Source organism: Hemicordylus capensis, chromosome 10 (assembly GCF_027244095.1).
Source record: "Hemicordylus capensis ecotype Gifberg chromosome 10, rHemCap1.1.pri, whole genome shotgun sequence".
Classification (NCBI taxonomy): domain Eukaryota; kingdom Metazoa; phylum Chordata; class Lepidosauria; order Squamata; family Cordylidae; genus Hemicordylus; species Hemicordylus capensis.
Window position 1 is genome coordinate 9,026,041 of NC_069666.1, and position 16,720 is coordinate 9,042,760.

At 49.1% G+C, this 16,720-nt stretch overlaps 1 protein-coding gene across 1 annotated transcript; it reads right to left on the reverse strand.

Moving 5' to 3' along the window:
* Positions 1 to 2,181: 2,181 nt before the first annotated feature.
* On the reverse strand, positions 2,182 to 15,442 carry PLIN1 (perilipin 1). Its single transcript, XM_053272740.1, has 8 exons — positions 15,300 to 15,442; positions 13,619 to 13,862; positions 11,976 to 12,058; positions 10,480 to 10,732; positions 8,638 to 8,810; positions 6,400 to 6,546; positions 4,268 to 4,513; positions 2,182 to 3,523 (listed from the first exon to the last, which is right to left on the reverse strand). The coding sequence occupies exons 1-8, from the start codon at positions 15,342 to 15,344 to the stop codon at positions 3,137 to 3,139; spliced, it is 1,578 nt and encodes a 525-aa protein (XP_053128715.1). The 5' UTR covers positions 15,345 to 15,442; the 3' UTR covers positions 2,182 to 3,136.
* Positions 15,443 to 16,720: the final 1,278 nt, after the last annotated feature.

A 16,720-nucleotide genomic window follows, 5' to 3' on the forward strand; every position in this document is an offset into this window, starting at 1 on the left:
AGATCTTCTGCTTCTGATGTCATTTTTGAATTACTGAACTGATTACTGAGTGTAAAAAATCTGTTGAGAACCATGACAGTTAAGATTTGATTATAATATCCAGAATTTCTTCTTTAAAAACACCCCCCAAAATTATTTAAACCTTTCACCCAGCATATTCCAGTGTAGAAAGAAGTGCGTTCAGCTAGTTTTAAGTGGCAGGACTGTGTATGCAAAATTCGGCATTTATAATTAATCGTGAAGTATGGCTTTATTTTGCATAAAGAAATCCACAAAGAAACTTTTCAAAATATGTAAAAGAAGAGATGCTATGTAAACTGCTATATGGAGTTTTTGCTGAAAAGCGATATACAAATTATTAATAAACGACGACAGTAGATATGTAGACAATGGTATTTTGCACGTTAATGAATGGTAACAATTACGTCTACTTTATGAAAAGGAGTTCACATTGGACAGACCCCATTCAGACATAACACAGAACCATGGGCTTCCTCTCCCCATGCTCTCATCCTCATTCATATGATCAGAAGAGCTGCCTCTTTGCAGACAACGAGACTGCAGAGGTAGGGGAGCTGGCTTCCTTCTTTCCTGAAGGACAGCCCACACAGCCAATCGGGCCAGGGTGAGGGAGGAGCTTCCTCCCTTAACTCCGGCTCTGTGAGGTCCAAACCATGGTCCCTGCATTCGGATGTAACACTGGCACCGCAGTAACAGACGTTGCAATGGCAAAACTCCACTCTGAACCAAAGGTTTAGACTGGAGTTTGGGGAGGGAAACCGTGGGTCCCTTTTCACCCTTAACTCCAGTTTTCTGAATTCGGATGTGTGGCTTCAGAAAGTAGAAGTGAAGGGATCTCCGGTTTCTTATGATGTCTGAATTCGGCCACAGTTAAACTTCTCTGGCCAGAAGTTTACTCTTATCGTTTAACTACTATTCCATAGTTTGGTGCACAGGGACAATTTACACAGGTCATTTAAGTGAGTCAAATTTCTCCAGCCTCCTAACTCTAGCAAACAGTGTTTGACTTATTTAACAATTTGTTTTTAATGTTTTTAAAATGCTCAACAGTGGGAGAGGAAAGCCATTATCAAAAAGTTGTTGCAGCTACTTCACTACCTCAAAGTGGTTCTGAAAGTAGTTCCAATTCATTTGACTGAAATTGAGTTAACTAGTAATTTAAACGACTGCTTAGGTAGCAATCAGTAGCTTCAGTTATACTATTTTAAAAGTTGTTAGTGTGCTCAGCTGAATAGTAAGCATTGCCAAATGTCTTGGAATCACAGCTTAAATTCTTTAACTGCAGCCAGATCCACTGTGAGATTAAAGATTCTAATGAGCATTGTTAAGGCTTTCTTTTTTCTTTTTTAAGGGAAACTCTTATAGCCTGTTTACTAACACACCAGTGGCAGCCACTATGGGCAGACTGATTGATTGATTGATTGATTGATTAAGTGCTGTCAAGTCGGTGTCAACTCTTAGCGACTACATAGAAAGATTCTCTCCAGGACGATCTGTTTCCAACTTGGCCTTTAAGGTATCTCAGTGGTGCATTCATTGCTGTCATAATTGAGTCCATCCACCTTGCTGCTGGCCGTCCTCTTCTTCTCTTTCCTTCAACTTCTCCCAGCATTGTGGACTTCTCAAGGGAGCTGGGTCTTCGCATAATGTGTCCGAAGTATAATAGTTTGAGCCTGGTCATTTGTGCCTCGAGTGAAAATTCTGGATTGATTTGTTCTAGGATCCATTGGTTTGTTTTCCTGGCTGTCCATGGTCTCCTCAAAAGTCTTCTCCAGCACCAAAGTTCAAAAGTGTCAATACATTTTCTATCTTGCTTCTTCCAGCTTCCACATCCATAGAGTGTCATGGGGAAAAGCATGTCCAAACAATTCTAATCCTAGTAGGTATAGACACATCACGGCATCTCAATCTCCTCTCCAAGGCCTTCACTGCAACCCTGCCAAGTGCTAATCTGCGGCGTATTTCTTGACTGCTGGATCCTTTAATGTTGATGATTGATCCTAAAAGGTAGAAGCTATCAGACTGGGGGGTGGGGGTGGTAAACGAAACTCGGGGGGAGGCTCATTGTCCACTGTCCAGACGGCCTCAGTCTCCCTTGCCGCGCCTGGCTGTGGTGTTAACCCCTTGTGTCCACTCTGGTCATCTGCCCAGTTCCCCAACCCAGCAAACGACCAGCCCGTGTGCAACAGGTTGATGCCATGTCCAGGCATGGCGAGGGAGAGCGAAGGCAACAGAGGGGACAGGGCCGGAGGAGTGAGAATGAGGCTCCTCAGAGGCTCGTTTACTGCCCCCCGCCGAATCTGCCCATACCAACTGCTACTGTAGCACACCCTGCTTTAGAAGGCTGTGCAAGGGTGACTATCACAGAGGCTATTACAGCAGGCAGTGGCTCTACCCAGTGGCATAGGGAGGGCACAGGCAGTCCATGTTCTCATGGGCAGCCCTTCTGTGGCGGTGGCAGTGGGCTCCCTACCCCACCGGCAGACTCCCCCGGTGGCGGCAATGGCGGAGGCACAGCAGAGGTGGCCTCCGCAGCCCCAGCGACGGTGGAAGCAGGCTCCTAGCACCCGCGCGGCAGGCGACTCTGACCCAAAGGCAGCTGGGAATGACGAGCGTGCCCACACCTTCATCTCCACCCACCTTGGGACTGTCGGAACCCCGAGCAGCTGGGAAGCAGCAGTGGACTGCAGGAGCACCGCATGCCGCTGGGGATGGGCAAGGTGGTGTGCGGCCGTGGAGAGGAGCAGGGCCGGGGCGGGCGGCAGCAGGATTGGTTGGCCAGCTGGCCAGGGAGGGAGGGGAATCGGCCCCTGTGGCAGGGCAAGGCAGCTCTGGAGGCAGGTGGAAGTTGTCGGAAGCTGATAGGAAGCAATCCTGACCATGAGACTAGCGGGCTCACACAGGAGTGTATCTGTTCTCATACAGGTTGGGTGCAAGGGCGGTCCCTTTCATGAGGCAAGGTGGGGCAGTTGCTTCAGGCGGCGGATTACTAGGGCTGAAGCTCTCTGCCCTGGCTCTCGGCATGATGTCCTTTGCAAGGGGCATGGCAGCAAGGCAGTAGAAGTGACCTGCTTGGGTGGGAGGTGCTAAGCCGAGAATCCAGACCGCCACTCGTTCAGTCTTTCTTGAAGGTGGCACCATGGAGGCTTGGGTAGAGAGCTCTGGTGTATATAGGCTCCGGGCCGGGCCGGTAGAACCCTTCGCTCCGCCGCCTGCTGCTGACCACCTCCTTGTAAGGGGAGAAGGCAGATTTGCGGGATCCGGCGTACTCGGCTTCGAAAGCCGGACTCCGGCGTCGGGAGAGGGCTTGCTGTGGAAGGAGAGGCTCATCCAGCTGGAGGAAGAAGAAAGGGTGGTGGCCTCGGCTGGAGCGCCGGTCTCCTCCTCGCAACAGATTGGAGGCCTCCTCTTCCTGACTCTGCCCGTCTTCCAGCTGTTGCTGTGACTCTGCATGGTCCATGGTATCACTTGGTTCCTTTTCTTTCACCAGGAGCCGTGGAAGCTAAGCCAGGGACGGATGTGGAGAGAGGCACAGAGAGACTCAAGTTGGGATGGGCAAAGCCCGGCTCTAGAGTGGCCCCAAACTCTTCCACCCTAATGACACAAAACATCAGGTTCGGCCCTTCGCGGGCCGGTGAGCAAATATTCCAACCACTACAATTGGGGCTGGGCCATGCCGTATTTACCCCAGTCGAAGACGACTCTGAATTTAAGACAACCCCCTCAAATGGTAGAGGTTAGATATAGGTTATACCTGCATTTACTCAAAAGGAAGAGGACTCTGAATGTAAGGTGACCTCTTGATTGATATCCACAATTTTGGGGGGAAACTCTAGTCTTGGATTCAGGTAAATACGGTCGCTCAGTGGAAGAGCATCTGCTTTGCATGCAGAAGGTTCCAGGTTCAATCCCTGACAGGCAGCATCTCCAGGTAGGGCTGGGAAAGAGCCCTGCCTGAAACCTTGGAGAAGCTGCTGCCAGTCAGTGTACATCAGGGCTCTACAACTTTGGCCCTCCAGCTGTTTCTGGACTACAACTCCCATCATCCCCAGCCACAGTGGCCAATAATCAGAGATTATGGGAGTTGTAGTTCAGCATCTACAGGAGGGCCTACGTTGCACGGGCCTGGTGTAGACAATATTGAGCTAGACGGAACAGTGGTCTTATTTCAGAGTAAGGCAGCTTCCTCTGTTCCTGGGTTCACCAGCCCGCCTTTCTGTATCCGCGGTGGTGGAAATGAACTTACTGGTACATAATGGGAGATCATCCCCAGCAGGCTGCTGGTGGCACTTTGCAAGGTACCCGGCAATGTTGCCTCTTTTGCGCTTGCCTCAGAGATTGTCTTGTGTGGGGAGACCTGGAGAAGCTGGCCAGCCGTGTTCCAGGCAGCAAAGGGGGCGTTCTTCAGTCTGGCGATGGTAGAGAAAGAGGCTGCTTGCAGAGTCTCAGTTAGGCTGCCCACTAGACTCTGTGTCTCTGTGCCTTTGGTTGTCTAGAAACAAAAAATAAAAACCAAGCACCTTAGTAAGCAATGGCATTTGTACACATGCGGGTTCTATATGCCATGCTACTGTGCATGCGCAAGCCTTATGAAGTATGCTTAGCAGCAGCCACTGAAATCCTGTGTGTAGGAAAGTGTGTAGGTACACATGTCATGCTACTGCACATCCGCAGGCATCATGAAGCTTGCGCAGTAGCAGCCACTAAATCTCTGTACCTTTTTGTGGCCCACAGTTGGAACTGGATTTCACTATGCAACTGAAAATATGTACATAACCAAGTACCTTGGTGAGCAATGGCATTTGTACATATGCTGGTTCTATATGCCATGCTACTGTGCATGCACAAGCGCCATGAAGTATGCTTAGGAGCAGCCACTGAAGCCCCGTATCTTTTTGTGACCCACAGTTGGAACTGGATTTCACTACAAAATAGAAAGTGTGTACATACACCTGTCAGCGTTCTGCACGTCATGCTACTGCGCATGCGCAAGCATCATGAAGCATGAGTAGTAGCTACCACTGTGCCTTTTCATGGCCCGCAGCTGGAATCATCACAGAAACTGTGTACAGCCATTTGATGGCTGCAACAACAAGAAAAAGGCAACCCAGTGATCGAGCATCGAGATGGGCATAAACTTTTGCTGCTTCTGCTGCTGCTACTACGACTATGATTTATATACCACTTTTCAACAAGTGTTTGCCAAGCGGTTTAGACAGAAAAATAAATAATAAATAAGACGATTCCCTGTCCCAAAAGGCTAACAATCTAAAAAGAAACATAAGGTAGACACTCATCAACAACAGCCACTGGAGGGATGCTGTGCTGGGGTTGGATAGGGCCAGTTGCTCTCCCCCTGCGAAATATAAGAGAATCACCACTTTGCAAGGTGCCTCTTTGCTCAGTTAGCAGGGGTCTGCTGACCTGCCCAAAAGAAAATCCCAGGAGCATACAAACTTGTTGGGTGTGTGTTGCTGGAACTGCAGACCTCCCTTCATTACCCTGCAACCCTTCCCTGTTTCCTGCCTACCCTGCCTGGCAACCCCCCCAAATTGAGGTCATGATATCAAGTGGCATTTCCAGAAAACCCTGATAAGATCAAAGACCTTGCGCTGGGCCTTTAATACTATGGTCCTTTGGGACAGAGCGATCGTGCTCCCTCCCCTTGTGTTTTTGGAAGTGGCGGGCGGCAGGGAGGTAAAAGCTGCATTTCCTGGGTAAAGCTGACTCCTGCTCCTCCATTCCTCCAGTCACAAAACAACAGCTGCAGTTCAACAGGTAAATATCATAGCTCAGGCTGCTACTTAGGAAAACAGGAAGCTGCCTTATGCTGAGTCAGACCATTTGTCCATCTAGCTCAGTACTGTCTCTACACCAACTGGCAGCAGCTTCTTCAAGCAGAGGTGCACCTAGGTAATTTTGGAGCCTGGACTTAAAGGCCTTTGGAGCCTTCATCCTACACCTGCTCGCTGCACCACGACACGCACAGTATTTTTCACATGTGGGTTCTTGAGGGCACAAACAGTAATTCACAAGACTGTAAGAAAACAACAAATATTTATATACCACTTTTCAACAAAAGTTTCCACTGTGGTTTACATAGAGAACCAACAAAACTAAAACACTAAAAAACTAAAACACTAAAAAACTAAAACTAACAAGATGGATCCCTGTCCTCCTGCAGATGTTGGCCTACAACTCCCATAATCCCTGGCTATTGGCCACTGTGGCTGGGGATGATAGGAGTTGTAGTCCAAAAACAGCTGCGGGGGGTGGGGGCTAAGTTGAGCAGGCCTGGATTATGGGAATGGTAGGCCAACATCTGCAGCAGGGACAAAGTTGAGCAGCCCAGGTCTGTACCGATTGGCCATTGCATACCTTATTTCTCTTGTCATCTTCTTGCTTTGGTTCCTCCACTTTCTCTGGTGCCTTTCTCGAGCCTCTGCGGAGCCCTCTGGTTGATGAATTCTCAGCACCCGGGAGGACCTGATGAGCCTCGGTTGTGCTTTGCCCAGCTACACCACTCTGTATGGATAGGATGTTGAAAGGTCCCATAAGTTTAGATTTGCCATGCTCCCCGAAATTATGGGTTTCACCAGGATTTTAAGCATCTTATCCAGATTGCTTAGCCCATCCAGATTCTGCCGGATTTCAGCATTTATTTAAGAAAAAAAAGAAAAAGCTAAGCTCCAGCCCTTGCAGAAGCGGAGTTATGGAGTAAAACGTGCAGTCACTATTCTGCTCAAACATTATTTTCAAGCCCGCTTACATGATATGAAAATTAGGCACCCAGATTTGGAGAGCCAGAATATGGCAACCCTACTTAAGTCAGCATACGCCACCTAATGGCGCAGTCCAACCCTCTAACCTTGCCTTTGGCAAGAATGCTTATTTGCATAACCAATGCCTCCCCACCACACTTCGTCCCCACCCTAACAAAGGGCATTTAAGCCCTTAGGCTGCTCTGTTACTTTCCTCAGAAGTGGCATCAGCAAAGGCCACTGGAAAGGAACAGCGAGATGTTCATCTTCATCTTAGAGAAACCGAAGTTCCAAATTGCAACACAGCCAGACTCGCAAGACCTCCTTCTTGAATCACACTGATTCAGAGTTGGGTCTAGAGAATCCCCGGAGACCCATTCAGAAGAAGAGGTCCTGAGAGGGGCAGTGAGTCTATGAGTCCAGCCACGGTTCCCAGGCCCCAAGTCAGCAGGATGTGGGGAGGTCAGGTGGTCTTCTTCCTGTCGGAGATCTGTGCCCCCAGGAGAATTCAGGGTTTGGAGGACGTTCTTCATCAAGGCCATGAATCAAACTGGTTAAAAATAAACCGGCCCTTTCGCTTTGATGGGTGAGCCGATACCCATAGAGAGGAGGGGAGGGATCTATTAGCCCCATCCCCACATTAAAGAGAACGTCAAGGTCAAAACTAAGAACACAGGAAACTGAGTCAGACCCTTGGTCCATCTAGCTCAGTGTTGTCTACCCAGAATGGCAGCAGCTTCTCCAAGGTTGCAGGAAGGAATCTCTCAACTCTCAGCCCTATCTTGGAAATGCTGCCAGGGAGGGAATTTGGAACCTAGATGCTCTTCTCAGAGCGGCTCCATCCCCTAAGGGGAATCTCTTCCAGTGCTCACACTTCTAGTCTCCCTTTCATATGCAACTAGGGCAGATGCTGCTTAGCTAAGAGGACAAGTCATGCTTGCTACCCCAAGGCCAGCTCTCCTCTCTCATCCCTACCTGGACACTGCCAGGGATTCAACCTGGGACCTTCTGCATGCAAGCAGATGCTCTTCCACTGAGCTATCGCCCCATCCCCTAAGGGGAATATTTTACCACAGACAGAGCTTGCAAATAGTCCCCCATCTGAATGTAAACCATGGCAAACCCCTCTTAGCAAAGAGGACAACTCATGCTTGCATCCCTATGCAATTTTATTTATTTATTTATTTATTCTTTTCTTTTATTTCTATTATTTCTATACTATAAATAGTAGAAATAAATACATAATAGTATAAATAAGTAAATTTACTTTATATACTATCAAGTATACTATGCTTTATATTAAAACGTGTGCTTAGTGCAAAGATCCTTTCTTTTTATACTGAATAGTATCCCTGTGGTCAGGCCGGTGATGGTGGTGTGGAGGGGAAGAAATTGAGCAGGTGTTCTCAAATGCGGGTCCTCAGATTGTGTCAGACTACAACTCCCATCATCCCCTGACACTGTGTCATGGGGTGATGGGAGTTTTAGTCCAGCATCATCTGAGGACCTAAGGTTGGGAATCCCTGACCTGAGGAATTTGGGGAAAGCTTTGCTACGGAACACCTCAGTGAGGTATTTGAAAGTGGTTCCAATCCATGGCCAACATTTTGTGGTGGTGTAGCTAAGGGCTTTCTAGATCCGATTCCAGATTTTTGTAGCTGGTAGCAAAGTGGATCTTCATGGAATCATGCATGAGCACAATTATGCCTGGGCAGGGATCCATATGTAGCAATGATTCAAGCCCAGAAAATACATTTAATTTAGCCCTAAACTGGACTACAACAAGCTGAGCTAATGCTCAGTGCAAGAGCAGACCCTCACCTTGGCTGAAATCGTCCCCATCAGGGGCACTTACCGGGCCTGAGATCCACGTAGCCAGTTCCTTCCCCTTGTCTCTTGTATGCTGGACGGCTTGGGCAGTCTGTCTGTAGGCACGCTGAGAGATGGTACCAGCTAAGGCCCTTATCCTGCCAATGGTGCTGGTGGGAGTCGTTTCATTTGATACACAAGCCCCTGGTGGGTCATGAGCTAGAGGGAAGAGTGGGAAGAAAAGAGAATGTGTGTGTCATCCATGTGCAAGAGCAGTCTATCTTTTAGGCAAACAAGGTAGAATGTTCTTTAGTGTTCCCTATCAGCTAGAAGCATCTTCAGTGCTATCTTTTAGGAACAGAGGTTTGTATAGCCATGGACAATGGTCCCTATTGCTGCTGTCTCTCTTGGGTTCTTTTCCAGATTGTGAGCCTCTTTGGGACAGGGAATGAATTTCCCCTGCTAACTGGGCAAAGAGACACTTTCTAAAGTGGTGACTGTCTTACATTTAGCAAGGGAAGAGCAACTGGTCCTATTCAGCCCCAGCACAGCATCCCTCCAGTCAGTGGCTGTAGCTGGTGTCTCCCTTGGGCTTCTTTTTAGACGGTGAGCCCTTTGAGGACCGGGCGCCATCTTCTTTTCTCTTTTACGGTGTAAACAGCTTTGAGAACTTTTGTTTGTAGACAAGCAGTATAGAACAATTATTTGTTTGTTTATTACTAATAAGAAAGCTGATGCAGCTGCTGTTAATTTTTTTAAAAACAGGTAACAGGTTTGGGTTTTTTGGGGGTTTTGTTTTTTTTTTTAGATTTTACATCCTGCTCTTCCTCCAAGGGGCCCAGAGTACTGCATACTTAAGTTTCTCCTCACAACAACCCTGTGAAGTAGGCTAGGCTGAGAGAGAAGTGACTGGCCCAGAGTCACCCAGCAGGTATCATGGCTGAATGGGGATTTGAACTCGGGTCTCCCTGCTCCTAGTCCGGCACTCTAACCACTACACCAGGCTGATTGTGGTTTTAGCCTGACTTCTAACTTGTTTACTTAATTTGGTTAATTTTATTCCACCAAACAAATTTTATTTAACCAAATTTAGTTAACCATTTTTTTAAACTTTTATTTTATATTGTATCTATTTTATTTTTGTGAGCCACCCTGAGCAGTAGTGTACTGGAGGGGTGGGGTATAATTAAATAATAAATAAATAAATAAATAAAATAATGGCCACAGAAATCACCATCAGCCAATTACAAAAAGCAACTTTACTGGGAACGGCCTATATTCTGCGACAATATCTATAATAATAACAGCAACAACATTGATAATAAAATCCAGCCATTCCAGGTCCTTGGGAAGGACTCGATGTCTAGATAAAACAAACCAGTCAATAACACCTGTCTGACTGTGTAAACTAGTAATAATAATAATTAAATAATTCGACAACACCGTAGGGACATTTTGGCACCTTTTAAAAACCATTCAGGCAGTTTTTTGATCGGTCAAAAAGGCACCAAAAGAGGTAGAATCAAATCAATTTGAATTTGAATAGAATCAGCCAGGTTCAATTCAAAATTGAATCAAATCTGAAAATTCGATGCATGCATATCCCTTTAAAAAAGCTAGTCTTGGATTCAGGTAAATACAGTAGCTTTAGGGTCTGCTGAAATCAAGCTAACATAAGAGATCCCGGTGAATTGGGACATGCAATTTGAACATTAAAAGAAAGAAAGGAAATTCTAGGCTTGTTCACACGTGACCCTGAATAGTTAGGAGGAGGGGAGAGTGATCGGGTGGGAGGTGGGAGCTGGGTAGGACGGGTGGTGGAGGCTCCTCCATTCTCCATGATCACACACAAGATCACCCACAGGTCAAGGGCAGGGGCGGTCATAACCTGATTGGCGCTTAGCTTTTGGAAGGAGGAAGTCCAGGAGGGTCTCTAGCAGGCCGATCGCTGCATCCATCCCAGCTTCAGCCCACTGGCTCACTCGGCTGTGCCTGGTGTACTCCGCTGCGTCTCTCACGGTGCTCTCGGATCGGTCGTAACTTTTGGCAGCCAGTCCCAAGACCCGGTCCAAGGTTTCTGCTACGGAGCACACAGCAGTTTGAAAGTGAGTGGAGAGGGAGTCCTTCAGATCAGATGTAACCTAGAGGTGGAGGAGATAATGCAGAGATGGGTGAACATCGGGAGCTGCCGTCTGCTGAGTCAGACCCTTGGTCCATCTGGCTGCATACTCTCTGTTCTGACTGGCAGCAGCCCTCCAGGGTTTCAGACAGGGGTCTTTCCCAGTCCTAACTGGAGATGCCAGGGACTGAACTGGGACCTACTGCATGCAAAGCTACTATTGAGATACAGATGCTCCTGATAGACTTAGCAAGTTGCCTTCTAGCAAGTCTGACCTTTGGTCCATTTAGCTCAATATTATCTACTCTGACTGGCAGCCGCTCTTTTGGGCAGAAGCCTTTCCCAGCTGCGGGACCTTTTGCATGTACTACACATGCTTTACCACTGAGCTACAGTCCTATCAAAACATCTTTATCATCTTGGCTAATATCTGCACCATATTTCACTGGGGACCTACATGCCGACGACGGCTACGACTACGATTTATATACCGCTTTTCAATCAAGTTTCCAAAGCGGTTTACATAGATAAATAACAAATAGATAAGATGGTTCCCTGTCCCCAAAGGGCTTACAATCTAAAAAAATAAATAAACATAAGGTAAACACCGACAACAGCCACTGGAAGGATGCTGTGCTGGGGCTGGAATGGGCCAACTGCTCTCCTCCTGCTAAGTGTAAGAGAACCACCACTTTGAAAGGTGCCGCTTTGCTCAGTTAACGAGGATCATGACAGGAGCAGAGCCAGGGAAATAAATGCTGTCAGGCAGCAAAGGCTGCCTGAAATGAGATGGGGAAAGCTCAGGCCACGCTCCCTTTGCGTTCAACGTGAGCCCCAGCGGCCCTTTTCATTGGCGGCCCGGATTCTTTGAACCCGTCCGCTCAGTGTTGGCTCTGCCCCCGGGTCATGACTGGTGGATCTCATTGGCTGGGAAGGGTCAACTTGCACAACACATTATAAACTTATGGGACTCATTACTGCAAGATTTAGAGATGGCCACTAGCTCGCACAGCTTCAAATAACAGATGAGACAATTCCATGTGGAATAGATCTATCAACAGCTGTTGATCGTGGTAGCTAAATGGAGCCTCCAGTATTCAGAGGCAGTATACCTGTGGATATCCGATATAGAGGACAGCCAGCAGGGAAATGCTGCCACCTGGTGCCCTATTTAGGAACTTCTCAGATGCTTGTGGCTGGCTTTTTTTGCAAACAGAACGCTTTGGTCTGATCCAGCAGGCCAGCTTCTCATGACCTTGACTTACTTTTCCCACTGGCTCGTGAAGGGCAGGAATCTTTTGCTCCAAGTGATCTAGACCTCGGCAGGCCAGAACGTTGGCCGCTGTGACTGAATCAGAGAGGATACAGAAAAACAGCACGGTGGAACACAGAAAGAATAGCAGAAGCTGCCTCACACCGAGTCAGATCCTTGGTCCATCTAGCTCAGTACTGTCTACACTGACTGGCAGCAGCGAGCTCTCCAAGGGGTCCAGGCAGGACTTCCTCCCAGCTCTACTTGGAGAAGCAAAGTACTGAGCCTGGGACCTTCTGCAAGAAAAGGTCCCACTGAGCTGCAATCCCTCCTCCTCGGTTACACACAGAACTGCCTTCTACTGAGTCAAACCATTGGTTTATCTAGCTCAATACTGTCTACCCTGACTGCCAGCAGCTCTTCAAGGTTGAAATCAGAACCGCCCCCCCACCGCCAGCCTTACCTGAGGAAGCCGGGTTTTGAACCTAGGACCTTCTACAAGGCAAGCAGATGCTCTAACACTGAGCTACAGCCCCATCCGTCATAAATATCAGAGGATCGTCATTTTGCATAGGAACATAGGAAGTTGCCTTCTAAGGCAAAGTGTGCCGTCAAGTTGATTTCGACGCCTGGTGCCCACAGAGCCCTGTGGTTTTCTTTTGGTAGAATGCAGGAGTGGTGGACCATTGCCTCCTCCCACGCAGTATGAGATAATCCCTTTCAGCACCTTCCTATATCGCTGCTGCCCGATATAGTACCAGCGGGGATTCGAACCGCCAGCCTTCTGCTTGTTAGTCAAGCATTTCCCTGCTACACCATTAGGTGGCCAAGTTGCCTTCTACCAAGTCACCATATTGGTCCCTCTAGCTCAGTATTGTCCACAATGATTGGCAGCCAGTTCCCCAGGCAGGCGCCTCTGTCAGCCCGATCTGGAGATGCTGCCAGGGATTGACACTGGGGCCTTCACAGAAAGCAGATGCTCTATCACAGAGCTACAGCCCCAAGGCATTTCCTGTTAGGAATGTTGGAAGCTGCCACATACGGAGTCCGACCATCGGTCCAACTAGCTCAGTATTGTCTACCCTGACTGGCAGCAGCTCTCCAAGAACTCTCCAAGTTCTCAGGCAGGAGTCTCTCCCTGCCCTGCCTGGAGATGCTGCCAGGGGTTGAACCTGGGACCTTCTGCACATGCTCTACCACTGAGCTACGGCCCCAATCCTCAAGAGCCTGCTCCGTGCTGCCGCCACCGTTGTTTCTCTAAGCCTCTCTGAAGTTTCTTGCAAAGTGGCCTCTAAAACCTTTTAATGCAGCCACCTAATGGCACAGTGGGAAATGACTTGCCTAGCAAGCACGAGGTTGCCGGTTCGAATCCCTGCTGGCATGTTTCCCAGACAGACTATGGGAAACACCTGTTTCGGGCAGCAGCGATATATGAAAATGCTGAAAGGCATCATCTCAGACTGCGCGGGAAGAGGCCATGGTCAACCCCTCCTGTATTCTACCAAGGACAACCACAGGGCTCTGTGGGCGCCAGGAATCGACACCAACTCAAGGGCACACTTTACCTTTAAACCTTTTAATAAAACAAACACGCAAATGTGGCTCCCCCCCTGCCCCCCATCACATCTCCCTTGGCCCCGGGGCAACACTACTCACCCTGAGGTTCTAGCTTCTGAACCACAGGCTTCACGCTCCACACAGCAAGGGCGCTGGCACACTGAATGCCTCTTCCGTAGGCCTCGCAGAGCGACGCCATCATAGGATGGGCCTCCTTGGCCGTGGCATACGTCTTCTGGAGGCTCTGGCAGGCTGACGTCACCATGGGCAGGTGCAAGATCCGCAGGAAGGCATTCTCCTCCTCCTGCTTTGGAAGGAGGCCGGAGGAGAAGTCTGAGAAGCCCTGGAGGAGGAACAGCGGCGCCGTGGGCTCCTCTCTGAGCCTTGGGATTGGACGCTGCCTGCTAGAGTCAGGAACTTGGTGCGTCTAGCCCAGGGCTGTCTGCACTGACTGGCAGCATCTCTCCCGGGTGTCAGACACAGGGCTCTTTCCCATCCCTACCTGAAGAAGGCAGGGATTGGTGCTGGAACCTTCTGCCTGCAAGGGAGGTGTTCTTCCTCTGAGCTGTGGCTGTCCTGATGAGCAGAGGAAGCTGTCTTCTACTAGGTCAGACCATTAGGAACATAGGATCACAGGAAGGTGTCATATACTGAGTCAGACCATCGGTCCATCTATCTCAGTACTGTCTACACAGACTGGCAGCAGCCTCTCCTAGGTTGCAGGCAGGAGTCTCTCTCTCAGCCCTATCCTGGAGATGCTGCCAGGAAGGGAACCTGGAACCTTCTGCCTGCAAGCAGGCAGGTGCTGTTCCCAGAGCGGCCCCATCCCCTAAGGGGAATATCTTAGCGCTCACGCATGTAGTCTCCCATTCAAATGCAAACCAGGGCAGAACCTGCTTAGCAAAGGGGACAATTCATGCTTGCTGCCACAAGGCCAGCTCTCGGGGTCCATCCAACTCAGTAGTGCCTGCTCCAATCTGCAGGGCTCTCTAGTGCCTTCAGGCAGAAGTATTTCTCATCGTCCGATGATCTCTTTTAACGTGAGATGCCAAGGACTGAAGCCAAGACCACCTTTATGTGCTACTCAGCTGTGGTCCGTAGGAACGTAGGAAGCGGCCTTATACGGAGTCAAGACAATTTGTCCTTCTAGCTCAGTAAAGTCTACACCAGGGCTGCTCAACTTTGGCCCTCCTGCAGACGTTGGCCTACAACTCCCATAATCCCTGGCTATTGGCCACTGTGGTTGGGGATGATGGGAGTTGTAGTCCCCCAAAAATAGGCCAGGTGGGGGGCAAAGTTGAGCAGCAGGCCTGCACTACAGGGAATATCTTACAGCAGACAGGGCACACACATAGTCTCCCATCTGAGCGCCACCCAAGACAGACCTTGCTTAGCAAAGGGATAGTTCATGCTCACTGCTGCAAAACCAGCTCTCCCCGCATTTGCTGAAAACTCTTCTTTCCTACTCTGAGCTGTCATATGGCGCAAACTGCCTTCGGCCGAGTCACATCATGGGGCCATCCAGTTAAATCTTGTCTGCACGGCCTCCAAAAAGCTGAAATGCAGGGAGGCAACAATTACCTGCTCACAACAGGTGTTTTCCTCCTTACGAAGGGACTTTTTGGTGGGGGCCCCCCCTGTAATTATAGAGCGTCTGAAAAGGCAATGATGGGAGTTTCCCCAGTGGGGGCGTAACGATCACAGCCCACACTGGCAGAACTGGTATCGTCTTCCCTGAAATGCAGGCAACCCCAGGCTGAATTGCAACCCACCCACTGACCTTGGGGTTTCCATTCTGGGTGGCTTTCTTGCCTTTGGCTGCCATTGTTAAACACCAACCTGTGAACTAAAGCAGAGAGAATGAACCCAAGCGTAGAAGATAAAGAGGCTGCCAGTACGTTTTCTGCTGCTACTAGTCAGGGGTTTTTGACACCCTGGGGGAAGCTTGATTTTATCTGCCCCCCACCAGCCGCGACCCCATCTTTAACTGGCATCATACAAGCTACTCATTTGCAGGGCCGAATGACCAGTCCGCCTGGACGGCCAGCCAACGACTAGCCCGTGCTGGTTTAAGAATGCAGTGGGAGAGAGTTCCCCTGTCTATTATGGGGGCCGGGAGTCGAAATCAACTTGTCAGCACACTTTTATCGGTGTCAAGGAGCTGCAGGCAAACCCCGCATTTGCCACAGGTACACAGTCGGCTAGATGTACCTGGATGCTTTAAGCCTGGCTGCGTCCACCACTCACAAACGCCACCACCGTGTACAACCCCCCAACCCAGACCATGTGAGCCGACCCTAGACAATAATCTCCATCAGCTGCAAAACTCTTGCATCACCTCCATGCAGGTATCTGTCCTGTTTCAATAACAGTACTGCAAAGGTACTCACGGAGCTGACGCCGGGCTGTTTGCAGGCTGCTGCAAGGAAGCCGGCGAGGAGGGCAGTGCTGTCTCTTGGAAAGGCAGGCTCTGGCAGACAGAAGTCTTGTCCCAGACGGTGGCACCAGGGAGCCCCGCCCTCAGCTAAATGGGTCAAAGCATCTGCCAAGTTTGGGGTGGCAGCTTTATAAAGAATGCCGCCCCCCACCCCGAGGGATCTTATAAATCTCAGTCCAATGTCTGGAATATTGGCTGTTCACCCTCTGTGAATGGCCAAAGAGACTGAAGGTGGAAAAGCACCATCCCCAAAGGGTCTTTCGCATTTCTTCCGTGTGGAGTCTGCTCCCTCCAGATCTGCATCCCACCCTCTGCAAGCTTTAAAAAGCACCAAAAAAAGAAAAAGAAAAATCCTTGTCAATTGAAATCCTTGTCAAGAAGTTTCCAAAGCGGTTTATATAGATGGGAATAAATAAATAAAATAGCTCCCTGGCCTCAAAGTTCAAAAAGAAATATAAGATAAGACACCAGCAACAGCCACTGGAAGGATGCTGTGCTGGGGATGGATAGGGCCAGTTGCTCTCCCCCTGTTAAATGAAGAGAATCGCCACTTTTAAAAAGGTGCCTCCTTGCTCAATTAGCAGGGGGTAAATAATACACAACAATATTAAAATATGTTTTAAAAAGAGAAAGATGTTCTAGAACAGGGATTCTCAACTTGGGTCCCCACATGTCTTTGGACTACAACACCCATCACCCCCATTGTGGCTGGGGATGATGGGAGTTGTAGTACCTCTGGGGACCCAGGTTGGGGACCCCACTCC